Source organism: Canis lupus, chromosome 13 (genome assembly GCF_048164855.1).
Source record: "Canis lupus baileyi chromosome 13, mCanLup2.hap1, whole genome shotgun sequence".
NCBI classification, from domain to species: domain Eukaryota; kingdom Metazoa; phylum Chordata; class Mammalia; order Carnivora; family Canidae; genus Canis; species Canis lupus.
In genome coordinates, this window is record NC_132850.1 from 5,198,089 (window position 1) to 5,226,076 (window position 27,988).

Below are 27,988 nucleotides of genomic sequence, written 5' to 3' on the forward strand. Positions count from 1 at the left end.
ACACTCCCTGGTTCCTCTAACCACTTCACTCACCAGCGCCTACCTTGCAGGAGAATGAAAAGAAGAAACCTGTTTAACACCGGCACCCAGTACGACGTCACTGCTCACCCTCCAGGGGCCCTTCTCAATCACGCCGGCCACAAAACAAACTCTGAAAGTAAACAGCTGGAGCTGAAACATAACGATTCCAAGCGCTCGGTCGACCGGCGGCGGGTCGCGCGCCCCTTTCCGGGAGGAGCGCCAGGAAGCCGGCGCGTCCAGGTGGGCTAGCGCCGCTACCGAGGTCCCGGGGGAGGCAGGTGCGCCCAGCCCCGCGCCCGCGCATCCCGCCGCGCTCCGGCCCCCGCAGGCCCCGCCCCCGGGCGCCCCGCCCCCTCCGGCCCCACCTGGACGCCCGTCCCGAGTCCCCTCGACCTCGCCTCTCGCTGAGCAACCGAACCGCCGCAGGGACCGGAAGAGGAAGGCGAGGCGCGGCCCCGGGAGCAGGAGGCAGGCGCGCGCAGCCTCCCTCGGCCCGGCCTGCCGCGGGGCCCTCGCAGCGTCCCCGTCGTCATGAAAACAGGCCACGCCCCCGCGCTCGCCGACCGCGGTTCGCAAGTGCGCAGGCGCGCGCGCCCTGCGGCGCATGAGCAGTGCGGCTCGGAGCCCGCCAGCCACGGTCTCGGGCGCCAGCTACGCCGCTGCCGCTGTCACTATGGCCCATTACAAAGTGAGGGGGGCGCGGCGTGGCTGGGGGCGTGCGGGCGGGAGCCAGCCGCTGGTCGGCTCCGGGAGGGCGTGGGGGCGCGCGCGCAGGTTTGGGGGGCCCGAGTAGCGAGGCGGAGGCGGAGGCGGGGCTGCCGGACTCCCAGCGCCTTCTTCCTGCTCCGGCCCCTGCGCTTCGGCCGCTGACCCGCCGTGTCTCCTCAGGCCGCCGACTCGAAGCGCGAGCAGTTCCGGAGGTACTTGGAGAAGTCGGGGGTGCTGGACACGCTGACCAAGGGTGAGCATGCGCCGGGAGGGGGCTCCTCGTGTCCACGTCGTGCTCCTCGGCGCTGCGCCCCTGCCGGGCCGAGGCGCGGGGCGGGGGCGGGGGCGGGAGGGGCAGCAGGTGGGGCCTGCCAGGTGGGCCCTGCCAGGTGGGCCCGGGGCTCGGCGGGGACGCCGCCCGCGCCGGGCTGCCGCGCTCTCCGGGCGGGGAGTGGAACTCTTGCAGCTGTTGCAAAGTCCCTCCAACTTCCGTTGCTTTGCCTCCAGCGGCCGCAGAAGGCATGTTTGCTAAAGACCCTGAGATCCCAATCCCTCCCTCCTGACACTTTTTGCGGAGTCAAAATTAGGTAAAGCAGCATGTTTCCCCCCGGACAAAGGGCAAGGGGGAAAATGACCGGATTTCCAAAGTTGGCGGATAAAAATAACCAAGTGAACCGAATCCCCCAAATAGGCGATTAAGAATCAGTTTGACTGTGGTTTTACAGCCCCGCTTTCGTAGGCGATGCCAGTTCCTGCCCTGTGCAGATTTCCGAAGTAGAATTAGAGTTTAAAGAGCTTGAGGGCACATGAAAATGGTTATATTGTTTACACTTAAGATGGAAGCTGTGACACTGTATCTCTTTCTGGGGAGGGGGGGGTGTCTGTGTGTGCGTGTGTTCGAGACCTGAGATGAGGAAGGAGCTTGAAACTGCAGCGTTCCAGGAGACAGTTGGGCTACTGCTTATTAGCTCAGCAATAATGTGAATGCCTGCTATGTATCGTTCAACTCACTGGCTAGAACTTTCAAGGGTATAGAACAGAAAAGCTGTCCAGGATGATGACTGGGTCCACACGAGAAGCGTCTGGGAGATGATTTGGTAACTGCTCTTTGGCCAGAAGCAAAGCCTATTAGGAGAAAATTCTGGGAGAGTAACAACTGGACCTTAGCACAAAGCAGGGCTTTTAATTCCCATACCTGGGCTGATAATTTTGAATTGCTACCTACCTTAGGTTTGGGTACTAGTTTCCTTCTATCTGCAATTAAATTAAATACAATTAAATTAATACAATTAAATTTCAGCAAACATTACAGGAGTACTCTATGAAAGTGCTGTGCTCTGTCCTCTCTTGAAATGTCACAGAAACTTGGAATTTCAATACCGACCCCCCAACCCCCAACCTTAAAAAAACTCCATGAGTTCTTTTCTTTCATTTATTAAACCGTTTTATTCAGGTCTCTGTTCTAGGCACTGGGGATACATCAGTGGGGAAAGAAAAAAGAAAGACCCTGCTCCAAATAAGCTTCTTCTAGTTGGTGGAGACAGATAAATAAGTAGTGCCAGCCAGTGGGAATTGTTATGAATGAAAATACAGCAAAGGGGGATAAAGAGCAAGAGGTGGTGGGGGAAGGTTTCTTTTAAGTAACATTTGAGCAGAGATCTGAATGAAATGTGATGTCAAGAGTTCCAGGAAGTGCAAGGAGGCCAGGGTGACTGCATGAAATTAAAGACAGAAAGTTAGAAGGCAGAGAAGTGACCTTGGCAGGGGGTAACAGCCTTGTGGCCATACATGGATCTTCCCTCATGAGATTGGAAACCACTGAAGGCTTCTTTTCTCTTGGTCACATCTATTGGCATCTAACTCCTCCACCTCTGTAGACTTCCAGTCTCCTCAATATCAGATAACATAGTGTCTACTGATGTGACCTATTTAAAATTTGATTTTTCAGCTCCAAACGTGGGTACTTTCCACAAATTTAATTTATGATTTTAATAAAGCTTATTTCTAAGAGGATCTGAAACTGCTTCTAACATTAAAACACTATAAGGATGGCTAAAGATAAAGAGAAGTCATTTGGAAAAAGGCATTTGAGTTGAGTACCATACTAACCTCTAAAAAATCCCACCTCTAAGGCAAAAAGGGAAACACCAGCTATCAAGTTCTTGTCTGATTAAAAGGAAGTATATTTCATCTATAGAAAAGCACAGGAAGCTTGACATTTACATTGTGTTCTGTAACTATCAACCTCATGGTAGCACTGACAGAAATTTAGAAGCTGAAAGAAATGGGGTGCGGAAGAGGTAGAAAGGCTTAGAGTTATTCATGTCTTATAGAGTTAGTTGGCAGAGATTAGTAGAAATTAGTGGAAGAAGAAACAGGCTTGAGTATGTAATTTAAAGAAAAACATATTGAAGGGAGAGGGGGCTGGTGATGTAAACATACCAGATTCTTAAAAAACCAGGTTGTAATACATTTAGAAGAGTAACTATCAGAACTCAGTCCAGGTTGTTAAAAGTCATTGATTGTCATTTGACTTTTTCATACTGTGTATTATTTTGATGAATTATTAAAACTAAAAAAATAAAAAAGGAAACGTGTAAGTTTTACAGCAGTTCTTGGAGTCTAGAGATGCACATTTTTTTGTGTGTGTAGTTAAATTTTTGGCTTTTGTCATTTTTCAAAGGGTTCCATGCACAAAAAATTTAACCACTGGTTTAGAGAGATTTTTGTCTGAGTAGTAAATCCTAGGAGGAATTTGTTCAATAGAAGATGAGAAAGGTAGTGCTGACATAAGCTTTTGGGTACAAACTAAAACATCTATTTTAATGTTGATCTGAGCATGTCGATTACTGGTAAAGTTTTTGGTTGGTGGTTATTTAGCATATTGTATATGAAACTATTCTTGAAGCACACTTTGAATTCAAAGCTTCTTCCAGTAATTACCATAAGCCCTGTTGATTCTCCAAAATTTTTCTCAAATTAATCTACTTTGTTTTCACCCCTCCATCACGCTAGCGCAGGTTACTATCTTTTTCAGCTGGATTAGGACACCTGCCTCTTAACTGCTCTTCCTGCCTTCATCCTTGTCCCACTCTGGATCTTTCACACAGCAGTCAAGAGCGATCCTGTCACTGTCCTGCTTAAACTGTTTAATTATATGCCTCCTGTTTTGAGCATCAAAGTCCAACCAAACTTGCCGGATCCTCCGTGGTCTGCCTCCTGACCACCTTGCCAGCTTCCTTCCCTGCCACATAGTTCATAGCTCCATCTAGCCATATTTGAATTTTCAGTTCCTCAATATGTTGTTCTCTTGTCCTCCCCACCCCCTCACCTTCCCATTTTATCTGAAACCCTCAGAGCCAAGTCTCACATCTTATTTCCCTTCATTGGGGAGCCTTCCCTGGTGCTTTGGGCTGAGTTAGGTGTTCTTCCAATGTGCTCCCATAATCCATCATCCTGTATTGCCGCTTGATGCTCTTTTTTTTGTCTAGTTCCTTGCTTTTGCACTAGACTGTAAATTTGTTGAGAGCAGGGACCTTATCTGCCTTGTTTACCATGGTATGGCAGCCCTAGCAATGTGCTTGGCATATAATGGGCACTTAATATTTACTGAGCTATGGAATATAATTTCAGTCAAATTTAAGACTTTAATTGTTGCTTTTTTCTGCTTTTTGATTTGCAGTATTGGTAGCCTTATATGAAGAACCAGAGAAACCTAATAGTGCTTTGGAGTATCCTTTTCATCTTTCAAGTCAGAAAAAGGACTTATTTTTGGAACTCTTATTTTTTCACATAAATAATATTTGAAATATTTTTGATGATTGAAAAAGTTACTTCAAGTTTTGTGGTGATGATCTCTGGGTAAATGGTGGTGGTAAGATGGGGTGACTGTGATCAGAGATATTGATACTACTCTGAGATATTTCATTAGTTTCATTCAGCTCAAGTAAATTCTTAACTTTGATATTAGTTTCTTAAAGCATCACTTAGGAGCTGCTACCCCAGAAAATCCAGAAATAGAGCTGCTTCGCCTAGAATTGGCAGAAATGAAAGAAAAATATGAAGCTATTGTAGAAGAAAATAAAAAACTGAAAACAAAGGTAAATGTTTTAAAAGAATTCATGTTAAAAATAATTTCATCTTTAATGATTATAAGATCAAAGCCTCACTAAAACGGATAGCAGGGAAGGGAGGGGGATTAATAATCTCAATTAACTGCAAGGCTGAACTGATGCCCTATCTAGAAAACCACAGACAGATAGTAAATAGGACAAGCTACGTGTGGTCAAGAAGAGGTTCTTAGGAACCCACATCAAGAAAAAGATGAGAGGGATGCCTGGGTGGCTCATTCGGTCTTGACTCTTGATCTTAGCTCAGGTCTTGATCTTAGTAGGGGGTGTGAGGTCAAGCCCTGCACTAGGCTCCATGCAGAGCATGGTGCCTACTTAAAAAAAGATGAGAGTACTGGTTAATGCTGCTTATGAGTAAATGGAGGTTTCTGGGAGTCATGAACAGTTGATTTAAGTAGGTCAATGTAGGGTCATTGCTTTGTGAATAGCACCTCTTAGAGTTGTGCAGTACATAATCTGCACAGTTGTATGTGCTGGCCTATCTTTATAAATTTGTTTGCACCTGATTTTGTCTATTTGCTAAAGTTTTTTCTTTGTTGAAACTCCTGTGAGAATTTTCATAAACTTCAAATTAGTCAACTCCAAGTCTTTGAGGTTTTTCCACATTTGAATCACATAACGCATTTTATATTAGGCATTTCTCATAATGTGATTTATCTTCTCAACAACCTTGCGAGATAAGTGAAACAGGTACACAGACCATCTTATATTTAGGAACTGAAAGCACCTTGAAGTCTAATTATCTTCTCAAATCTGACAGCTAATTGGAACAACCTAAATCTTAGCCTAGTGTTCTTTCAGGGAACCACAGCTTAGCATAACAGAAAATGCAGCATCTTAAATTATCCAGGATTCCACAACACAAATACCAGTTAACTTTTTGGCACTTTTTAAGTCAAAGACATGAGCTGCTCTTCATTGACTGGCTAGATTATTCTTTTTCCTGCTTTTTAAGAGAAAGTTCAGTCAACGTTTGGTAAAGAGAAAGATTAAGTACCTTGCCAGAAGCCACAACATCTTTGGGAAGATACAGATTATTGCATATCAAGTATTTGAGTAGTGTAGTCTCGAATTGGAATTCAGTTTTGGTTTCCCAGTAATTTTAAAGGCTTATATGAAAAGAGTTTTCATTAGACTTGATTATATTAAATCTTAAATTGTATTAATCTTAAATGGTTTAAAAAGGGATATGATATTCATATAATAAGTTACTGATTCAGTAATTAAACTGGACATAATAGTTAACTACTCGTTTTGTTACTATTAAGTTTTTTTTTTTTTACCCAACTTAGAATAAAATTCACCTAAACTCCTCTGTCTTTGCCCTATAGCTTGCTCAGTATGAACCACCTCAGGAGGAGAAGCGTGCTGAATAGGATTCTTCTCAGTTGAAAAGACACTGAAAAAATGGTTTTGTATGACTTGAATAGTTTGTATAGTATATAATCTTTTCTGAACAGATGCTCTAGAACTCTTTTAATATGTTGAATTCACCTATCACACTTTAACTGTTATAAACACATATACTTAGAATCACCAATAAAAACTCAATATAACTTTCTTTGGGTCTTAAAAGCAGGAGAATCCAAAGTGAATCCTGAAAAAAAATCTAAACACAGCCATCTAATTCATTACCTTAAAGGACATTGTTTATTAGTCTGACTAGGAATGATGGTACTGGTTGTATGTAGGCCAAGAAGTTCAGCATGGAGCTGTTCCTTGGTTTAGTGCAGGATGTGAGCACAGGTACAGCCATTCTTTAAAATGAAGAGGACACTGTTGTTTATATCCTCTGTAGGCAGCTCGAGAGATCTGTGTGACAGAAGATGCTTTTGCACGGGTTCCCATGAATATTGTACTCTTGTTTATATAATGTGGAACAAATAACTCTTCTTTGCCACCACTTTGCCTTAGATAACCGTGTGTGTGCCAGTTTGAACTCTGACACCACGTTTCCTTCTATGCAATCATGCCCTATCTGATAATGTTGCCTTGCTTTGCTCTGTGCTTCAGTGGGTTCCAGCTGCACATTGGCCTATGTTGTTTTTCAATTTGCTATACTAGCAGTTGCCCTGATTGTAATTTATATACCTTCAAACAGGACCACAACTGTTCCCCTGTCTTACTTAGTTGCTTAATTGATTGAGCACAGAACTGAGGCAATATAAATTTCTGGGTTCACGCACAAGCTGGGATAAGAAGGGGAATGAGCCATATATCGTGGAGAATTATAGTTTGCGGGTATAATTATATAGTGCTTTTTTTCCCTCAGTATTTTTCTAGCCTTGAATTCATTTTATCTTCATTATCCCTGTGAAGTAGGTAGGGCAGGTATGAGGGGAGGTTGGGTGCTGAATTTTTAGGCCAAAGACTGATATTAATACAAATTCTTCACTAACTATAGAACCTTGGGCACTTCAGTTAACTGCTCTGAGAGTCACTTTCCTCATCTGTTAAATGAGAAGAATAATATCAGTGCTGCCTACCTCACAGGGTTGTTGTGAGGGTCAAATGGAATGTATGTGAAAGATCTGTCAATGGTAAAGCACTATATTCTTGTTTGTTAGTCCTTTTCCTTTCTTTTGGAAGACCTATAGTCAGATGTTTCATTTTAGTGGTCATTTATTTTCCTTACTGATTGACTGACATTATTAAGAGTCATCCTGTTTTGTGTATTCTAACCCTAATGTTAGAGAACCTGTCTTTACTGTGGTCACCACACACATAGAATGCAGAATGCTCCAATGAAAGCTGATTTAACTAGCAAAAGCCTCAGCACAGCTAGGAACTGTGACCAAACTAATTGTAAAGGCATTTTAGTCAGTCATGTTGGCAAGAATGTGGCAATGGTCTGTGTCTCTTCTAGTCACAAGTTCATTTTTGGAGGGGGGCCAGATACTGTTGGAAGAACATTCACTTGAATCAGTTTATCTTTTACCAATTTGAGTGCCTCCTACATGCTCAGCGGTAGGCTGAGTGCTGGGTGTTATAGAGATGAATGACTTGAAGTTAGTTATAGACATGTACATAAGCAATTACAATGAGGGATAGGAAGTGCTAAGAACCGTAAGAACAATAAAACATGGCCCCATGGGGATTTTGAGAGAGAGAGAGAGAGAGAGAGACAGACAGACAGACAGACACTTGGCTTCTTTAAGCAGTTGGTATGACAGTCCCTTTGTGGAATAGAGACAAGCAGAATTTTTTCTGGCAGCCAACCCTCATTTGCTTTTCTCCCATGGGACTAGTATTAGCGTATATATAAGTCAGGTTGCTGTCTCTTGTACCATCCTTTTGGACAGAACGGCAACCTGTGAGTTGGATAATCACACTTTGAAGGGGGAACCAACCTGTTTTAAACTGCTGTACCAGTCAGTGCTATTTAAGAATTCAGAGTCAAAAAAAAAAAATCAAAAAAAAAAAAAAAAAAAAAAAAAGAATTCAGAGTCAGCCTGGCCTCTGGAGGTCCTCTTCATTTCTATCCAGGATATGGATGAAGAGAATGTACAAGAAGATGCTCAATGAAGTGGAAAAAAGGATGTCATCCATTCAGCTCCTGCTATGCTTCAGCAGCCTTACCTTTAAAATGTAGATTTCATATCTTGCCTACCTCACTGGGTTGTTGTAAAGATCAAATTAAATATAATGGATGAAAAGTGCCTGGTAAACTGTAAAGGACTACATATGGGTCACATGGTATAAAGGCAAATCTGTAAATGCTACAAAGTTGGCTGGTTGGTAAACTATAATTGAGACAAGCTGGAAAATGAGTAACTCAGGGTACCCTAACTTCTGGGCCTAAACCAAAAAGCTGAAATGTCGTTAAAAAATGCAGTGGTACAAGTTTAGGCACTAGGGTTGCTGACAAAATACTAGTCCCAGTGATTATCAGTGTGAACCACGTATACTCTGGATATTAAAAGAAAAAAAAATTCCATTCTGGAAAGCATTAATAGTAATACTGTCCAGGTGCTAAACAGGCATCCTGAAGGCTGTATTGGTCAGTATCGCATTGCAGCTGCCAGACATTTGGTAGATGTTGACAAACTCAGATGCGTGTAAAAAAGAGTGATCAATAGGGAGAAGGCATCTGAAAATACAAGGTTGTGCTGTCCAGTATGGTAGCCACTAGCCACATCTGGCAACTTAAAAGGTTTAAAAAAAAACTCAGTTCCTCAATCATAGTAGCAACATTTCAAATGCTCAATCCTCACTGGCTGCTATATTGAACATTATGGTTGCGGAACAGTTCTATCATCACAGAAAGTTCTACTGGACATCACCAGAGAAGGGATGGTCAAAGGAACGGAGTATATTTAACGTGAACAGAAAGACTTAGTGGGTAATGAAGACTGCAATCTAATATTTGAAGGGCTGTCATGAAAAGAGATGAAGACTGCTCCTGTGTTCCATTTTAAGCTCCAGGGAGTGCGATTTTTGGTCTGAAGAGAGGACTTTCAAACAACGTTCTACTTCGGTGGAAGTAGCTGCCTTTTTAGATAATACGCTCTCTTCCTTTACAACATTGAAGTGTATGCTGATTTATCAGCTAGAGGTGCTATAAAGTGGATTCCCTTTAGGTGAGACATCGGACTAGATGACCGCTAAGGGATGTAGCCTACCTTTAACTTACAGCTTCACAAATAACGAAGTCCCAGACCTTCAAGAACATGCTTTCCGTTCATAATCAAGAAATTCGTCTCTTTGGAAAAAATCAGTGCCAACGCCATCACCTCCATTTTAAGAGGAGGCTCTTTAGTCAGATTTTCATTTCTAAAACCTGACTGTCCAGAGCGAACATTCCTGTAGCTTTCTGAAACGTATTTGGTGAAAGCATTTCAGTTTGCTTTCATTTTTCATCCCTTTGGTCTGTGATCCGAAAGTCCTAGAAGATGTAATGTTCTGTTGGGGCGGGGGGGGGGTTAAGTTACATGAAAAGCAGATTTGGTGGGAAGGAGGGAGAAACAGACCTTTTGAGTCTGAAGTGGTAGTAGTAAATAACCACCGCCTGATCGGCTGGAGGAGAAGCTGCTCTAGCTTGGCTGCTGTGGCTTTCCTCTCCGGGTCCTGCGACTTGCTAGATCCAGCTGTGCATCACACCCACGACTCTGCCTTTGGTCGAGGCTTCGCCCTCCCTCGGGCTGGCTCCTCCCCCATCCCCTTGCACATCCCGACCGCATCCATCCGTCTAGACCCACCCAGACGTCACCTCCGTACAGACTTTTCTCACCCAAGTCCCGAGCATTTTTATCTATATATATACACCCCCTTGACCTTTCCAGTTCGTATCTCGTACCGGAGCTACTTACGCGGAGATCCCGAGCTCTGTTACTCTCCGAGCAACTGGAGGGAGGGCGGGCGGGGTCCGGGTCCGTGTCCGTTGCAGGCTTGTGTCCCTTGTCCCCCGCAGGGCGTCGCGGGCATCAGCCAGTATGGGTCGGGCGCGTGCCGCTGTAGGAGCGCCATCGGTTCTCCCCCCGCCTCCCACGCCCGGGGGGCACCTCCCGCTGCGGCGGCCTCGGCAGCCCCCGGGAAGGCAGGGGCGCGGCGGGAGCGAGGCGCTCGCTAGGGCGGAGGGCAGAGGGCTCGGCCGGCCGGGCCGCCCTCCTCGTGACTCCTCCTCCCCCCTCCACGGCTCCGGGTCAGGTGATTCCGGGCACGTGACGGGCACCACCTACCCTGCTGCCCCCGAGTGGCAGCTCGGGCGGCCAATGAGGGGCCGGGCCTCGGCGCGGAGCCAATGGGAGCCGGGCTCGGGGGGGCGGGCCGCACGGCGGCGGCGGCTGCCGGGGGCGGCGGCGGCGGCGGACTGGGGAGGCGGCGGCCTGGCTCGGCCTGGCCTGGCCTGTCAGGGCGCGGGCGGCGGCGGCTCCGGCACCATGTCCCTGCAGTACGGGGCGGAGGAGACGCCCCTGGCCGGCAGTTACGGCGCGGCCGACTCGTTCCCCAAGGACTTCGGCTACGGCGTGGAGGAGGAGGAAGAGGAGGCGGCGGCGGCGGGCGGCGGGGTCGGGGCGGGGGCCGGCGGCGGCTGTGGCCCGGGGGGCGCTGACAGCTCCAAGCCCAGGATCCTGCTCATGGGGCTGCGGCGCAGCGGCAAGTCCTCCATCCAGAAGGTGAGCGGCGCCGCGCCGGCCCCTCCTCTCGTTCCCCTCCCCCCTCCCGGGGGCTCGGGCGGCCGCCGGGCACGGACTGGGGGGGGCGGGCTGCCCCGCGCGCTGGGTTGGTCCGCGGAGCCCAGGCCGAGGCCGCCGAGGCCGAGCGGTCCCCGCCGGCGGGACCGGCTGGAGCGAGGCAGGTGCCGGCGGCGCCGCCCGGGACCCAGCCCCGCGGTCCTTTCGGAACCCGAGACGTACCCTGCAGTTGCAACTTGGAGAACTTGTCCGACTCCCTCCCCTGCCCTGCCCTGCCCTGCCCGGGTTTTGCGTGTTTTCTCCCACTTCTGGTGACCTGGGTTTGCAGGGCTTCCCAGGTGAGCCCCAGGGAGCAGCGCCGGGAAGAGCCGTGACCAAGCCACTCCTACTACGGGGGAGGCTTCACACCCCCGGGCCTGGAGGGCAGGGGCTGCTGCCGGGCCACCAGCTCTCGCACTTGGGGCCCGGCGACTGCCATCGCTGGTGACAGTCCCTCCCGTTCCGGGTGCGGATACGGACGTCTGAGACCTCGAGAAATATTTGCAGACCTCTGTCAGCCCGTGTGCTTTCACTTCGGGCGTGTCAGGAGCAAATGGAGGGCCAGATCCTTTAGAGTAGGGGGTAAACTGAGGCAGGACTCCATTGCCCATCCTCTGACACACAACTGAGCGGGTAATGAAACGCCAGAAGCCTGGTCCGTTGCCCTTTCCACTCCGTTGCAAAGGTCTATCCAAAACAAATGTGTGTGATATTTTGTAAACATGACGGTTTTTAAAAAAGAGTGGCCTTCTTCTGAGATTACTGGATAACTGTGTTTTATTTACTTCCGAATTTACTAGGTTGCTGCGTTTTGTTTATTTATTTTTTCACCTCTACAAGCAGGTTTTGGTAAATTCGGGGTAGGATTTTTTTTTTTTTTTTTTTAGCAAGCTGAATTTAATTCTTCTCACTTGTTACTCATTGACTAAACTCTGATAGTAACCACCCGTTTTTCTCTTCTACAAAGTAACAGCGAGACACAAATTTAGGTTTATGTTAGAGTTGTATGGATTGTGATTATCCTGATTCTTCTTTTTTTTCTTTTTAAAGACTGTATTTATTTATTCATGAGAGACACACACAGAGAGAGAGAGAGAGAGAGGGGCAGAGACACAGGCAGAGGGAGAAGCAGGCTCCATGCAGGAAGCCCAACGTGGGACTTGATATCCCAGGTCTCCAGGATCAGGCCCTGGGCTGAAGGCAGCGCTAAACCGCTGAGCCACCCAGGGATCCCCCGATTATCCTGATTCTTAACAATTACTTTTACCACTTCTTTTTTCATGGGAGCTGTCTTTTCCCTGTCAACTCAACTCCCCCCCCCCCCCCCATATAATTTTCTGTTTGGTATAATTGCTGTCCATTTGATTTCTTCCACAAGACTGCAGACTCGGTGAAGGCAGAGTCTAATCAGTCACCTTTCTGATTCTCAGAGCCTGATTTAGGCATTCCGATAAGTTTTCAGTGAACAAAAATTCTTAAACTTCAGCTATAAGCTTTTATAATCTTAAAGCAGATTATGGTTGAATTAATACATTTTTAATAGAAAAAATCGATTGACATGAGTAGAGGCATTCTACTCCTACTACTAGGATTGAATGAATGGTGCAGAGAAAATAGACAAGTTTCAGCTCCAGAATAGGCTTGTTGGAGAATAATTTGGTGTCTTCTCATCTCTTAGAAGTTAAAGGAGAGTGAGTACTGAGGATACACCGTTCACTTTATATCTCTTTTAAAATTTTTACTATAGGTTGAAATTCTCTATATGTTAATTCAGAGTGGAATTTTGAACTTTGAATACAAAGTTGAATAGTTATAAAATGACCTTTTTTCTTTGAACAGGTGGTGTTTCATAAAATGTCACCCAACGAGACTCTCTTCTTGGAAAGTACCAACAAGATTTATAAAGATGACATTTCCAATAGCTCCTTTGTGAATTTCCAGATCTGGGATTTTCCTGGGCAAATGGACTTTTTTGACCCTACTTTTGACTACGAGATGATCTTCAGGGGAACAGGAGCACTGATATATGTCATTGATGCACAGGTAGTAGGAATAATGACGCTTATTTCTTTTTTCTGGTGTCAAAAGATGTAGACACAAAGGAAAGGTGTTTATCATCTTTATCATGTGCTTCTTGCAGCTTATTTCTTTGCTGGTAGATTCCTAGCAGTATGAGAGATGCAACCGCAGAGGTGTGTTTGGGAGCAGGCTGCCATCCTGCAAATTCAAAATATGCGATGATTAGGAGATAGTGGCTTATTATCTTTGAGTTCTAGTTAATGAGTAGTTCTCCACTTTTATTTGTCCAATAGTGGATATTGCTGTACTTCATTAACTATTATAATAGTGATGTCACTCACTGGAAAGATCTCCTCGGTGCTCATATCTAAAGAGGAATAGTAAATATTAAAGTGAATAGTTTTCTTGGTTGCCCAAATTGGGTTTGGCTTAACAAACATGTATTGAGGGCCTAGCAGGTGACAGGCCCTGAGATGAATGGGACATGTCCCTGACATTAAGAAGCTTACTTTTGTAAGCTTAAACATTAGTTAAGAATGCTTTCTGAGTGACAGGCTCTGTAATCAATGCTTTCACATACATGATCCAACTTAATTTATTCTTCATGATACTGTGAGCTGGGTACGGTAATTCCAATTTTATGGATGAGTAAACTGAGATCTCAAATTTAAGTGACCTGCTTAAAGTCACACATCTAGTAAATGGCAGAGCTGGGATTACTTTTAAAAAATTCTATTGGGAAGACATGTCCATTTCCTTTTTCTTTTTCTTATATTATAGATATTAAAAATTACGAGCATTAACTTGGTAATTGATTTTTTTTGTCTGGAGAGATTAAAGATTTAGAGAGATAAAGGAGGTTAATGTATTGGAATGTTTGGAATATTTGTGAATAGTTAGGGTAATATATTTTCTGTGGTTGGGGAAAGAGGTGGTTTGAGGCTTTCTTAACTCGTTACTGACTTTTACAAGATTTCTTTTTAAAAAATATTTTGTTCTGACTTACAGGATGACTACATGGAGGCTTTAACAAGACTTCACATTACTGTTTCTAAAGCCTACAAAGTTAACCCAGACATGAATTTTGAGGTTTTTATTCACAAAGTTGATGGTCTGTCTGATGATCACAAAATAGAAACACAGAGGGACATTCATCAGAGGGCCAATGATGACCTTGCAGATGCTGGGCTAGAAAAACTCCACCTTAGGTAACAACATGTGTGTTTGATATGAGAGCCCTGAAAAATGTGTAAATGTATTCCCATCTCTGTCATTACAAACACGTAGCTTTCTGTTACTGATAAACCCTTCCCGAATCTGTAATGTTCTTGATCACTTCTTTGTTGAATTCAGTTTTGGGAGTCTGATGTGATTTGAGAAGTTACTTTCCCAGTGTTTTGCATTTTCCTGGAGATTGAAGTTATATGAAGTGTTCTCATTGGTGCTTTTAGAAATTCATCTCAGGAGACTGGAATCAGCCTGTTTCCTCGTGGCATAAATCTGCTTTGGGACTCCCTTCTTTTGATTCCATCATTTATTTATTTATTTATTTATGCCTCATTTCAAGGACTGTCAGATTTGCTGTAGAACTGTTGCTTGAGTCTTCACAGTATTTTCTTTTCAGTAGGAAAAGCCTTTTAAAGAGGGTACATTTTCAAGCCTGGATTCTTTTTTTTTTTTAAATTTATTTATTTATTTATTTATTTATTTATTTATTTATTTATTTATTTATTTATTTATGAGAGAGAGAGAGAGAGAGAGAGAGAGAGAGAGAGGCAGAGACACAGGCAGAGGGAGAAGCCGGCTCCATGCACCGGGAGCCCGACGTGGGATTCGATCCCGGGTCTCCAGGATCGCACCCTGGGCCAAAGGCAGGCACCTAAACCACTGCGCCACCCAGGGATCCCTCAAGCCTGGATTCTAATGTATCTTGTATATGTTTTTAAAAACAGTTTATGCTTTTATGACTCTCTATTGTTTAGGTTAGGGACTTTATTCTATCAATCTGTTTAGGGTTCCTGTTAAGCTTAAAGAACTGATTCATAATTAACTGTCTTTAAGAATTATTATTATTAAAGAACAACTACTAGAAAGGATTGATGATTTATTTATCTGCTTGTATTCTGAAAGCGTATGAGGAATATTTTCTATATTTTGCATTTTCTTGGTGGTATAGGTAGATATGAGTAATAAAAAGTGCCCAAGAAAATATTCTCTTGATGATATAAACAACTTAAAGGGGAAGCAAGGGAGAGACACATGTGTAGCTATTTCCTTAACCCTGGTCTCTTACGGTGACTTCCTCATAGCCTCAAGCCAACCCCTGTCCCTACCCCTAATAGTCCTTAGGGCCTCAGGCTCCAAGGTCTTTCAGTTACTCTTCTAGGAAATCATGTAGAAAAAGTCTTTATTGATCTGTAGTTTGGATTGAAATTTTAAAATACTTTCCAGTAATTCATGCTTAAAAAAATTCAATATTTGTAAGATAAAATTGCCTCCCTATGAAATTCCTCAATCTTACTTTTTGGAAATCTATTAACAATGGATTTTAGGCTGCGATTGTCCTGTGTCCCCTAGTGTACATGAGGATTCTCTTAATCCTCTTTACACCACTTCTGTGTCCCTTTTTGGGGCTTCCCACCCCAGTGGTACACACCATCCCTTTCTCTAGTTCCTTATAGGGCCTGAGGCCTTGTTAACCTCTCTAGAATCTTTGCGCTGAGCTTTTATTAATTACTAGCATGCCTCTGGATTAGGCTCTATTTGATTTGCGGAAACTCAGCATACTAAAATGCCCTGTATGCTGTAGTTCTCCATGTCCCTATCTATTTCCAAGCCTCACAGTTCCTCAAGGACCTTTCCACATTGCTAACCTTTTTGCCTAAGGGAAACAATAAAATATTCCTTTGTCCCTAGTGTGTGTATGGGGTCATTTTGGCTTCATTTGTTTTGTTGCTCTAACTTCTGGAGTCAAGCTCCATCTTGCATAGGGTTAGGTTCCTAGGTCAGCGTCTTTGAAGTATTTTTAAATTGCTTGTAAAGTGTGATATCCACAGTTCTGTATTTTCTGACTTCGTAATATATACTTATAAATAAACAGAACAACTATTAACGAGGAATGTACTCCCTGAGCTAAAAAGCAGGTAAAATTGTCTCTATTGTTTAAAATGTTCAGGGTCTCTCTCATATATATTTTGTTAAATCTGTGGATGTTACTTCTCCACCATATGTCATTTTAAGGCCACCAGATTCCTGTTCCTTTCCTGTTCTCTTTAGGGCTCCAGCTCCTATCCTTCTAATCTAAATTCGAAGCTTCAATTGTGTGCATTTGTTTATTGAACAAATATTTATGAGCACTGTTCAGGACAGGGGGGTTATAGCTATGAGCAAAGCCGTCAATGTCTCTGTCCTCATGGACCTTACGTTCTAATGAATGAGACAACTCAAAAGCACTTATAAAATAAATGTGTAATATAGTTTGAGGTACTTAATAGTACTATGCAGAAAAATTCAGGGAAAGGATTGCTGTTTTAGGTAGAGAGGTCAGGAAAGAGCTTTGTGAAGAAATGACATTTTAGTAGAAACCTGAATTATATTCTTGCTAAATAAATGTAACCCCTCTTTCTGTGCTCTCCCTTGGTTTTTGTCTTAGTTTTTATCAGTACGGGCTTAGGGATCCAGGTTTTTTGGAGCAGGTTGCAAAGACTTAGGTGACTCTTCAGGTTTCTGCATCTGGAAATGCTTGCCTGGGTACTAGGAAATTGCCCTCTTTTATAAATGGTGTAAAGCAATGGATAGTTACAAGCCAGGTGGTAAAGCTCTGTGGGTCTTTTTGAACAGTGGGGACAACAGGCAAGATAAAAAGGCTTTATTTGAACTTAGTGACATCACATGTTAGGAAACTTAAAATTTTGTATTTTATGATAATTGTCATGGAACTTAAGATATTTTTCAAATTAATTAAACTGTGTTGTGTTTTTCAGCTTTTATCTGACTAGTATCTATGACCATTCGATATTTGAAGCCTTTAGTAAGGTGGTGCAGAAACTCATCCCACAACTGCCGACCTTGGAAAACCTATTAAATATCTTTATATCAGTAAGTGAGCTAATTCACTATAATTTCCAATTCCATTTTCTTGAATATATTTGTGTATTCAAATTCTCCAAAAAATGGTTTGAATTAGTCTGAATTAGGCTGAAGACTAATGACACACATAACATGCAAAATAAATCATAAGAACGTTAAAAAAAAATGGCTTGAGTTATTTTCTGAGTTCTTTCCTTACAGCTTACCCTTTTGATCTTAAAATGAGATGAAACATTTTTTCAGACTTTCTTAATTAATAAAAGTTTTCATGATAAAAATCTTCATAATATCTGTTTCCTGAATGAAGAGTAGTAACTGGAAAAGACTGGGTTTTGGGAATTTGACTCTGCTTAATCTCTGCTTTATAGGAGGTCACATTGAAAAATTGATCTTTTCCTTTCCTTGCTAACTGTAATCTTAGTGTCATATTTCTTCTTATTTTGAGGATTCAGCTTAATAAAAAGGATGTTCCTCAATAAATATAAGACTCAACTATTATATTTTTCTAGGCATTACTTTGAAGGACTCAGGGTGTAGCGATCCCCAGTTCTTTTGGGCTTTTGGGTTATGCTAGATGTTGACATCAAACTAATTCTTTATGTTTTGTTAATTGCCATGGAAAGCCTTTCTGGTAGCAAGCTCATTCAAATCAGGGATTATTGTAACAAAAAGGATTATTGAAAATGTAGCACAACTTGATTTTTGGAGGATTTTTTTTGTTAATGTTTTTTGGTGTAGTGTCTTAGCAAACCATTCATTTAAGTAGAGGAGGAAGAAAAAACAAATTTAGTGCAGTTCAGTCAGTAAATCAGATAAATAATTACACTTTCATTCTTTGGATAACAGAAGGGTCTCTCAGCCAAATACTATTTGCTTGTTTGGTACGGGGTTATACCATTAAAAATATCTTTGTGTATTAATCAGTAATTTCAGGATCTTAGGTAAATTACAAATTTGACTCTTAAAACTGAATACTTCCCCAATTTTGTTTTTCCAAGAATTCAGGTATTGAAAAAGCTTTTCTCTTCGATGTTGTCAGCAAAATCTACATTGCAACAGACAGTTCTCCTGTGGATATGCAGTCTTATGAACTTTGCTGTGACATGATTGATGTTGTAATTGATGTGTCTTGTATATATGGGTAAGTTATGTATATACTTTTGCAAGATCTCAGACTGGTGGAAAACTACCTGTTTGGTTTGTCAGGGATTAATTTTTGAGGCCTCTAGCAGGTACCATATGGAATGGAATTGTTCTGACCATTGCTTAAACTTGGAGCTTGATTTCCCTGTAGATAGATGGCTAGGTCTTACTGCTTTAGAGAGGATGGGTAAGAGCAGTTGAAAAAGTGTGCTTGAGCCAGATTTAATTGTTACTGAAAGTTTCTCCTGCCATTTTTTTTTAAAAAGATTTTATTTATTCATGAGAGACACAGAGAGAGAGGCAGAGACACAGGCAGAGGGAGGAGAAGCAGGCTCTATGCAAGGAACCCGATATGGGACTTGATCCTGGGACTCCAGAATCAGGCTCTGAGCCAAAGGTAGATACTCAACTGCTGAGCCACCCAGGCGTCCCATCTCCTGCCATTTTTTGAGGGGTTTGCACTGCGTCTTCTCCCTTAGGGGCTTTGCTAGATCAAAAAAGTAGATTGATTAACTTAAAACATTTTGAAAAACAGAATTAAGTACTGCTTTCTTTTTTTTTTTTTTTTTTTTTAAAGATTTTATTTATTTATTCATGAGAGACACAGAGAGAAAGAGAGGCAGAGACACAGGCAGAGGGAGAAGCAGGCTCCATGCAGGGAACCCGACGTGGGACTTGATCCCGGGTCCCCAGGATCAGGCCCTGGACCAAAGGCAGGCACTAAACCACCGAACTACCTGGGCTGCCCTAAGTACTGCTTTCTGATTTAACTTCAGACGTTATGGAAATGAGGGATCCTGATCTTTCAGACAGCTAAGAAACCAGGAAATCAGAATTTTGGATGTCAGGAGGACTTACACATAGAAAAATTTGACCCAAACATCTGAGTATCCAAAATAAATGTCTAAAATGTAAACTCTTTCTTTATATGTAAATTCATCAAACTCCATACAGAGATTTATAAATGCCAGCAAAGGTGTGATTTTGTGGAATAGTCCAGAGGACGATTGAAAACTTTGGAGAATTACTGGTATTTCGAAAGCCAACAACCTTGTTCCTAACAACCCTGATCCCCCTCCCATATGAACATCAGCACTCCCAAGACACTTTCCGATGCTCTAACATAATCTCTGCTTTCTGTGTCCTTTATCTGTTCCCTTCTCCACCTGGTCTGAGGTCTTCTCTCTCTGTCCCTGTCCTTCACCTTGGTCTCTCAGCCTAATTTGTTGGTGTCTTTCTCCAGCTGACTGAGTAAGAGAATGCATTTCTCTCACATGTTCTTTACTTGTCTATTGCGGTCTTCTATTTATTTTTTCCTTTTGTGGTTACGTGCTCTCCTTTGCTCTTTTTCCATAATGAAACTGTGATTTTTATCTTTGTTGTATTATTCAGTAAAGTTTCATGTTCCCATTCCTGAGTTAAAAAATGGATGAATAGAACACTTGTTTTTTCTTTAAAAGAAGTGAAAATTTCATAACTTTTTTTTTATAATTTAAAAATCAAATTTAATTGCAAAGGTTTTTTTTTGTATAAGGTACATTGTAAAATCCATTATATGTTATGAAGCACATGAAACTTTTTTTTTAAGATTTTATTTATTTATTTGAAAGTGAGTGAGGGAACACAAGCAGGAGAGAGGGGCAGAGGGAGAAGCAGGCTCCCCACTGAGTAGGGAACTCGATGTGGTGGTCCATCCCAGGACCTCAGGATCAAGACCTAAGTCGAAGGTAGACACTTAACCAACTGAGCCACCCAGGTGCCCCTTTAAGGCACATTATAAAAGGGAAGAAAAAATCCAATATCTCATTTTTAAAAAAATTTATGATAGGCACACACAGAGAGAGAGAGAGAGAGAGGCAGGCAGAGACACAGGGAGAGGGAGAAGCAGGCTCGATGCACCAGGAGCCCGACGTGGGATTCGATCCCAGGTCTCCAGGATCGCGCCCTGGGCCAAAGGCAGGCACCAAACCGCTGCACCACCCAGGGATCCCTCATTTTTTTTTTTTTTTTTAAAGATTTTATTTATTCATGAGAGAGAGAGAGGGAAAGGGAGAGGGGGAGGGAGAGGCAGAGGGAGAAGCAGGCTCCATGCAGGGAGACTGATGTAGGACTTGGTCCCGGGACTCCAGAATTATGCCCTGGGCTGAAGGCAGGGGCTAAACTGAGCCACCCAGGGATCCCTCATTATTTCATTCTTAACACAATCCATGCATGCAGTTTGGTGTGCTTTATTATGTTTGCTTCTTCCTTTAGTCTTGATTACATTTTTTGAAGGAGAACTGCATATAATTTTGAGAGTTCTAGTAAAAATAATAGCTTTCAGACCCTGATGGCTCACTTTGTAAGCATTAGGATTCCACAGTATCTTTGATAGACTATATTCATTTTAGTTTTTAATACTTTTTTTTCTACAAAATGGGAATTTTCTTATGTTAGGTCCTTTTTTATTTGTATACTGCATCAGTACAGATTAGTGTGAGGGGAGATTTGAAATCTATATTCCTTGCATCCTAGGTAACCAAGGTGAAGGTGTGCACACATGGGATACTGCATCCTAGTCTGGGAACCCTATTTCTTTTCTCTTCTCTTTTTCTTTTTCCTTTTTCTTTTTCTTTTCTTTCTTTTCCTTCTTTTTTTTCTTCTTCTTTTCTTGTAGACTCTATGCCCAGCATGGACCCCAATGTGGGACTTGAACTCCCGACCTGAGATCAAGACCTGAGCTGAGATCAAGAGTTGCACTCCTAACCAATTGAGCTACATTGGCACCCTTGGGAACCCTATTTCTTAAACGAGAACTTCTGTTGCTGTATATTTAAGCCAGTATTTTTTCTTAAAAGACACTTGGGAAACGGTGGAAAGACTTGTCATTGTGCAAATTAAATGTGACAAAATACGTCGTTGGGAAACCCATAATGAATACTTTCTTTTAAAACAGGTTAAAGGAAGATGGAAGTGGAAGTGCTTATGACAAAGAATCTATGGCAATTATCAAGCTGAATAATACAACTGTCCTTTATTTAAAGGAAGTGACTAAATTTTTGGCACTGGTCTGCATTCTTAGGGAAGAAAGTTTTGAACGAAAAGGTAATGGCATTTTAAAAGGCATTTTTTATGTTACATTCTTTGTAATAATTTATTAGGTTTTTGAAAAATCAGAGAAAACGATATTTCAGTGTTAGGTAATTTTCAGCTCAAACTACTTCTGTCTCTTCCTTTCCAGATCTAGTCCAGACTTTATCCTCCATTTGATCTTTTATGTTAAATCAAGTATTTAATTCCAGCCTTTCTGATTTTGGGGACTTTTAATACATGTCTAAATGCCGGCAGTTGGGCTACCACCTGTACCTGTTTACTGAGATGATTCTTTGGCAGGTTCCCAGGTTACCTTCTTGCTTTATGCAGAGATGGTCCCTCATTCTGTAGCCCTTCAGCCTTCTGAAGCATGTGGTCTTGCCAGTCCCTCCTTTCTTGAAGTTTCCCTCTCACTTTGCTTCTCTAAAGCTAAGCTCTCCACGTTATTTTATGTATTTGTTTCTCTGACCTCCACTTCTGTTTCTTCTGACCTTTTTTCTCAGCTCTGAGCCTTCTTCAGAGCCAATCCTTTTGCTTGCCTCTTCCGTTATTCTCCTGGTCAGCTCATTCAAGCCATGGTTTCAGTTAATTTTCTCTATGTGGTTGATTGAAAAATTCACCTTTCCAGCTCTGACTTGGGCCCATATTCCAGTCCCATATTTGGAGCTGTTAGTAAGACGTTTTCACTTAAATATTTTATTGTCTTGTACATGGTGTCAGAAGTGATGAAAAATTTCCCCTCTGTTTTATGACCCTCTCGGCTACCCTAGTGCTGTTACCAGTTACGACATTTTCTGGTACCCAAGCTCAGATATATCGTAGTCAGGTGATTGTGTGGTGGTACCACGAAAGGGCCCCTGTGGGGCATTTCATAGAGGGCCTTCTGTGTTCTCCATTTTCGATTCTTTTCGTGTATTGTTTACATTGAATTTTCACCAAATTTTATTTGTTTCTCTGGTTTCCTTTCTACCCCCACTGTCTGCGCCCCCAGTGCAGGTCCTCATCCCTGCAGGCCCATGGCGCTGCAGTCATGTCCTCCTTGAGGTTATGCGCTCAGCCTGTGTTTCGAGGGGCTAGGATGTGTTGTCTTTTATTCCAAAGGCAGATTGACTTTCAGGAAGTTACTTTCAACATGTTATTTCATTACTCAAGGATGTATCCTCGCTCTCTGTTCACTGTAACAAGTACCTGCTCTATGGTCTGCATTTTTAATATTAATTTATATGGGGTGAATTAATATTCCACTAATGTTAATATTAATGAACTCTGTCAGATACACACAAACAATTTTTGGATAAACAAAAATGTGTGTATTCACCTTTGAGCTCCAGAACTGAAACATGGCAGAGACATAGTTGTCTTATACATTGTATGTCTCATTTGGAAGTCTCTTCCTGTGCTATGTGGAATGTAGTAGTTAATTTTCCCATTTATGATGTATTCTTTTACTTTGTATCTTCCTTAACCAATACAGAGTTTTGTATTGTGTATCTCTGTGTAAATGATGCAGAAGACTACTTACATTTTTACAGCTTGCTCACTCTTTTCACTCATTATCTTGAGGTTTATTTGTGTTGGTAAATGTAGCTTTAGTTCATTCTTTCATTTTCACTCCACATCATAATATGCAGGCTAAATATACCACAATTTATTTTCTTCTTGCTGGACACATAGATTGTTTTTAAAATCACAAATAGCGGGGTGCCTGGGTGGCTCAGTTGGTTAAGTATCTGCCTTGGGGCAGATCTCGGGGTCCTGGGATTGGGCTTCCTGCTCAGCGGGGAGTCTGCTTCTCCCTCTTCCTCTGTGCCTCCCAACCACTCATGCTCTCTCTCTCATTTGCTTTCTGAAATAAATGGATAAAATCTTAATAAAATAAAATCACAAATAACTTTGCGAAAAATACTCAAATGCAACACATGAATATGTTTCCCTTTGTATGTGTGGAGAGTTTCTCTTAGAACATATTTTTTTTAAAATTTTTATTTATTTATGATAGTCACACAGAGAGAGAGAGAGAGAGAGAGAGGCAGAGACATGGGCAGAAGAGACATGGGCAGAGGGAGAAGCAGGCTCCATGCACCGGGAACCCGACGTGGGATTCGATCCCGGGTCTCCAGGATCGCGCCCTGGGCCAAAGGCAGGCGCTAAACCGCTGCGCCACCCAGGGATCCCCTCTTAGAACATATTTAGTAGTGGAATTTAGGGAGATGTATTCATATGTCTTCAACTTTATTAAACATTGCTCTCCCAAGTGGCTTTCCCATTTTTGCCCCTGGCAGTACTGTGTGGTGGTTCTTGTCACTTCATGTCCTTGATAATGCTTGCAATCTGGTAAATGCAAAATGGTATTTCATTTTGAGGTTCTAATTTTTACTTCTTTTTTTAAAAAATATTTATTTATTCATGGGAGACACAGAGAAAGTAGCAGAGACATAGGCAGAGGGAGAGGGAACAGCAGGCTTCCTGCAGGGAGCCCGATAGGGAACCCGATCCCAGGATCCCGGGATCATGACCTGAGCCAAAGGTAGACGTTCAACCACTGAGCCACCCAGGAGCCCTAATTTTTACTTCTTTATTTTAGAGATTTTATTTATTTATCTGACATAGAGAAAACGCACAAGCAGGGGGAGTGGGAAAGGGAGAAGCAGCCTCCCTGCCAAGCAAGGAGCCCAATGTGGGGCTCAATTCTGGGACCCTGGGATCACGACTTGAGCTGAAGGCAGACGTTTAATGGACTGAGCTACCCAAGCACCCCCAATTTTTATACTTCTTTAATTACTACTTAGGGCAGGCATTTTCTTCTTGACAGGTACCTTTTATACCAGTTCAGGTTTCTTCTTTGGTAATTTACCTGTTTCATATTACCTTTATCCTTTTTATACTTCTTAGGAGTTCTTTATTTTTCTGCATTCTAATCTGAGAAATTAAAACAAAAAGGTTTTGGTTATGGAAATTTTCAAATATATCCAAAAGTAGAGCAACACAGTGAGTGTCCATGTGCCCATCCTCCTGCTTCTGCAGTCACAAGCATATGATCAGTCTTGTTTCCTGTTTATCCTATCAGCTTAATTATTATTTTTTACCCTTTTGTTGTAGAAACTGTCAAACATAAAACAGAGGGAAGATAACAGAATGAACCCCTTTTGTCTATCACCCAGATTGGATAACTATCAAAATCATAGCCAATCTTACTTCATTTCTGTACCTCTTTCCCTACTGGATTATTCTGAAACAAATCTTTGACTTGATCAAATAATTTTGTCTCTACAGATTTCAGTAGGTATCTGTAACAGTACCATTTTTTTTTAAAAGATTTTTTATTTACTTATTCATAGAGACACAGAGAGAGAATGAGAGGCAGAGACACAGGCACAGGGAGGAGCATGCTCCATGCAGAGAGCCTGACATGGGACTTGATCCAGGGTCTCCAGGATCATGCCCTGAGCTGCAGGCGGCGCTAAACTGCTGCGCCACCGGGGCTGCCCTGTAACAGTACCATTAATAAAACATTAAACCTAACGGTACCATTGATAAACATAAAAAAATGAACAGTGCTTTCATAATATCACATTGCTGGCGAGAGTTCAGACTTCCCTGATTGTTAGTTTTATTTTACCATTTTCCTAGAAGTCATTTTTAATGTAAACTTATCAGAACTTTTATAGTTTATTTTTTCTGAGTCTGAAGGACCTCCTGGACTTGGCTCTAATCCACTTATTCAGACTTGATTCTCAGTACTTCCCAGTGAGAATTCTCTGCTCCTTTCCCCAGTCATACCAGTTTCTTTCCTGTCTCCCACCTGTGCCATGTTCTCATTGCCAGCTCCCTGCTGGTTTTTTTTTTTTTTTTTTTTAAATATTGTCTTTCCTGCCTAATTAAATCTTGCCTGTATCCCCAAAGTTCTGCCTCATTCCTGAGGCTTTCATTGGCTGCTTTTGCCCTGTCCTGGGCTCTTCTTCCTGTAGTCATTTTGACACCATGTTGTTTTGATTTGTGTCTTGTGTGGTCATCTTCATGTCCTAGTATCCTCAAGGGCATTGATGTTTCTCTTTCTGATCTGTAATTCTTCTGACTAGCTTCCTTTAAAAAAAAAAAAAAAGATTTTATTTTTTCAAGAGAGATATGGAGGCAGAGACACAGGCAGAGGGAGAAGCAGGCTTCATGCAGGGAGCCCAATGCAGGACTCGATCCCAGGACCCTGGGATCACTACCTGAGCCGAAGGCAGATGCTTAACCACTGAGCCACCCAGGTGCCCCCTCACTGGCTTCTATTCTTAAGGTCACCTCATAGTCCACAATGGCTCCTAGATCTCTGTATTCTAGTCAAGGAGGAGGAACAAGGCTGGGGATGAAATACATCCTTTTCCTTTTAAGGAGATTTCACAGAGGTTCGGTGTGCTTGCACTTATCTCAGTGGCCAGAATTGGTCGTGTGGCCCTACATAACTGCAAGGGAGGCTGAGAAGTGTAATGTGTTAGCTGAGCACCATTATTGTGCTCATCCAAAATTGGGTTTAGGAAGGGGGAACATGGTTTTTTGATAGGCAGCTAGCCATTTGTGTTACAAAGTAGAACTGTTTGACCAAAGTCTTACTTGGAAGCCAGTTCTTGAAACCGACGAAGAAGGAGCCGTGTTGCCTGGAGAGCAGTCTAGGCTGCCTGAGGCTCTGGCTGGTGGGCCTCTCGGGGACCTCTGGGACCCCTGGGCTCCTCTGAGCAGTCTGCCAAACTACTGCTCCAGCCCTTCCCTTCAGCTCCTCGCTGGCTGCCCGAAAGACTTGTGAAAGGAAAAGCTTGATACTTTGAAGAGTATTTTACTTTCACTTTAGGTTTTATTGTAGATTTTCATAGCAAATTTACCTTCCTAATTGTTTTATTTATTTACCCAGCTCATTCCCAGGCCCCAGAGGTAGCCAGTGTTAACAGTGTGGGTATACGCTTTATCATGTTTCTAACAGAGCACATTCCTCAGTGGGATGTGTATTTAAAAATACATACCAGTTTTTTTCTTTTGTTACCAAATATTTTGTAACAGATAACTTCACAGTTGACATTCAGGGGCCTGATCTTCCTTTACTCTCTTGCAGGTTTAATAGACTACAACTTCCACTGTTTCCGGAAAGCTATTCATGAGGTTTTTGAGGTGGGTGTGACCTCTCACAGGAGCTGTGGTCACCAGACAAGTGCCCCCAGCCTGAAATCGCTGACACACAATGGCACGCCGCGAAATGCCATCTAGCCTGAATTCCAGCTGTCGGGGCTCTGTGCCAGCTTACTCTTCACTCCAGGGTCAGATGCCACGTGCTACAGGACAGGGGAGCTGCCGCTTGTGGGAATCCTGGTGCCTGTCCCACTAGAGACAAGGGGTAGAGTTTCTCATTTGGATGAAGACCCCTTCAACCAGTGGTGTGCAACTGAAGCTACTATTTCTTTTTTTAAAAAAAAAAAAAAAGGCAAAAAAGAATTCTAGAGACCACAGAACTCAGTGTGTCTTTCTCCTCTTTGGGGTCCTATTTTGAGTAGTTGGGATATTTTGGACCTGGCAATAACACCACTTACCCATCCTTACCAGAGAATGTTGCTGTCAATTACCAGTTGGAAATAATAGAAAGAACTGAATTTTTATATGCTTCACTTAGGTTTTCATTTGAGTAGTCTCTAAAAATCCTGCCTTGCTTAAGTTCTAACACTGCCTCTCCGATTTCAATTTTGGACATTACACACCTAAGACGTTTTAAATGCATTTGCTTGCTAACTCAGAAGACATATGATCTGACCGCAGCAAAGGACATTCCTTGTATTTGTTACTGAAGAAACGAGAAAGTTTTATGCTGCATCAGTTCGAGAGCAAGGCTCAACAGTGGCTGCTGCATTAGTTCTCTTGAAGTGTTGAAGAAACTTTAAAACAGAAGAAGTTTGCACCTGTGTTTTGGGTACCAGATATCTGGGTTCCTTCTCCTCCATTAGATAAGTGATCATGATCAGTGTAACGATGGGAATTTTAAAAATTTGTTTTCCCCACAATTTCCTCCTCCTAGGGGAGATACTCATTATGTCATTGAAATACTTGGCTCACATCTCTTTAAACTTGGTACCAGCCGCTACATACCTTTTATTCTAAGCTATCTAGATTCTCTAAGAATTGCTGTTTTGTTGGCCATGAATGACCCTAATAAGGCACTGGTGGACTGCCCACTGGGAGTTGGAGAGAGCACATGGCACCACAACATGTGTCATTAAACATACTTTGTCTCCAGTATTCTGACACCGAGTGTCAACTGTGGTACTTTCTTCACCTAGGATATTAATTCATAATTATTTCTTTTTGTTGATGGTTGATACCCTGTCCATTGATTTAAAGTGACACATTATTTTTACTCGACATGCCCGCGTAGTCCTGTATTCCAAAGCCACTGGACCACTTGAGTACATAAGTGCCGCTGTTTAATGAAATGTGTATATTCAGGTCTGTAAACCTAACAGTGTGACTTGCAGCGCTTCCTGCAGATGATTCTGACTGTTGAGTATTTACATGGACCATGGGGATATCCAAAAGAAAATGCTTTTATATTTATAGATTATTTCACTGAACTATATAAAATGGGTATCAATAAATGTATTTACTCCAAAA

General features: G+C 42.6%; 2 protein-coding genes and 1 long non-coding RNA gene across 10 annotated transcripts in view; 2 read left to right on the forward strand and 1 right to left on the reverse strand.

Annotated features, from left to right (window-relative positions):
* LOC140602396 (uncharacterized) overlaps positions 1-597 on the reverse strand; it is a 54,106-nt gene extending 53,509 nt beyond the window's left edge. For 2 of the 7 annotated variants that reach the window (XR_012005334.1, XR_012005335.1), the window contains exons 1-2: positions 387-596; positions 44-151 (exon numbers count right to left, since the gene is read on the reverse strand). This is a non-coding gene — a long non-coding RNA (uncharacterized lncRNA). Of the gene's footprint in view, positions 1-33; positions 152-386 lie in introns of all 7 variants that reach the window. The other 5 variants (XR_012005336.1, XR_012005338.1, XR_012005333.1 and 2 more) reach the window with 5 other exon arrangements.
* Positions 561-7,418, forward strand: MYCBP (MYC binding protein). Its single transcript, XM_072771871.1, has 5 exons — positions 561-709; positions 910-982; positions 4,412-4,460; positions 4,700-4,829; positions 6,191-7,418. Exons 1-5 carry the CDS (start codon positions 626-628, stop codon positions 6,233-6,235), a joined length of 381 nt encoding a protein of 126 aa, XP_072627972.1. The 5' UTR covers positions 561-625; the 3' UTR covers positions 6,236-7,418.
* Positions 6,189-27,988, forward strand: RRAGC (Ras related GTP binding C). Of its 2 annotated transcripts, none has more exons than XM_072771866.1 (7): positions 6,189-6,269; positions 12,872-13,075; positions 14,060-14,259; positions 17,035-17,149; positions 18,139-18,281; positions 21,219-21,367; positions 26,445-27,988. In XM_072771866.1, exons 1-7 carry the CDS (start codon positions 6,267-6,269, stop codon positions 26,594-26,596), a joined length of 966 nt encoding a protein of 321 aa, XP_072627967.1. In that variant the 5' UTR covers positions 6,189-6,266; the 3' UTR covers positions 26,597-27,988. The 2 variants fall into 2 exon arrangements, with proteins under 2 accessions (XP_072627967.1, XP_072627966.1); XM_072771865.1 differs by lacking the exon at positions 6,189-6,269 and adding an exon at positions 10,656-10,975.

Excerpts from the sequence above, each read along its gene's own strand:
- MYCBP (XM_072771871.1), top strand. The coding sequence starts at position 626 with ATGAGCAGTGCGGCTCGGAGCCCGCCAGCCACGGTCTCGGGCGCCAGC. Across the intron at positions 4,461-4,699 it reads AAACCTAATAGTGCTTTGGA|TTTCTTAAAGCATCACTTAG; the intron begins GTATCCTTTTCA and ends CTTTGATATTAG. Across the intron at positions 4,830-6,190 it reads ATAAAAAACTGAAAACAAAG|CTTGCTCAGTATGAACCACC; the intron begins GTAAATGTTTTA and ends TTTGCCCTATAG.
- RRAGC (XM_072771865.1), top strand. The coding sequence starts at position 10,739 with ATGTCCCTGCAGTACGGGGCGGAGGAGACGCCCCTGGCCGGCAGTTAC. Across the intron at positions 14,260-17,034 it reads CTAGAAAAACTCCACCTTAG|CTTTTATCTGACTAGTATCT; the intron begins GTAACAACATGT and ends TGTGTTTTTCAG. Across the intron at positions 18,282-21,218 it reads GATGTGTCTTGTATATATGG|GTTAAAGGAAGATGGAAGTG; the intron begins GTAAGTTATGTA and ends CTTTTAAAACAG.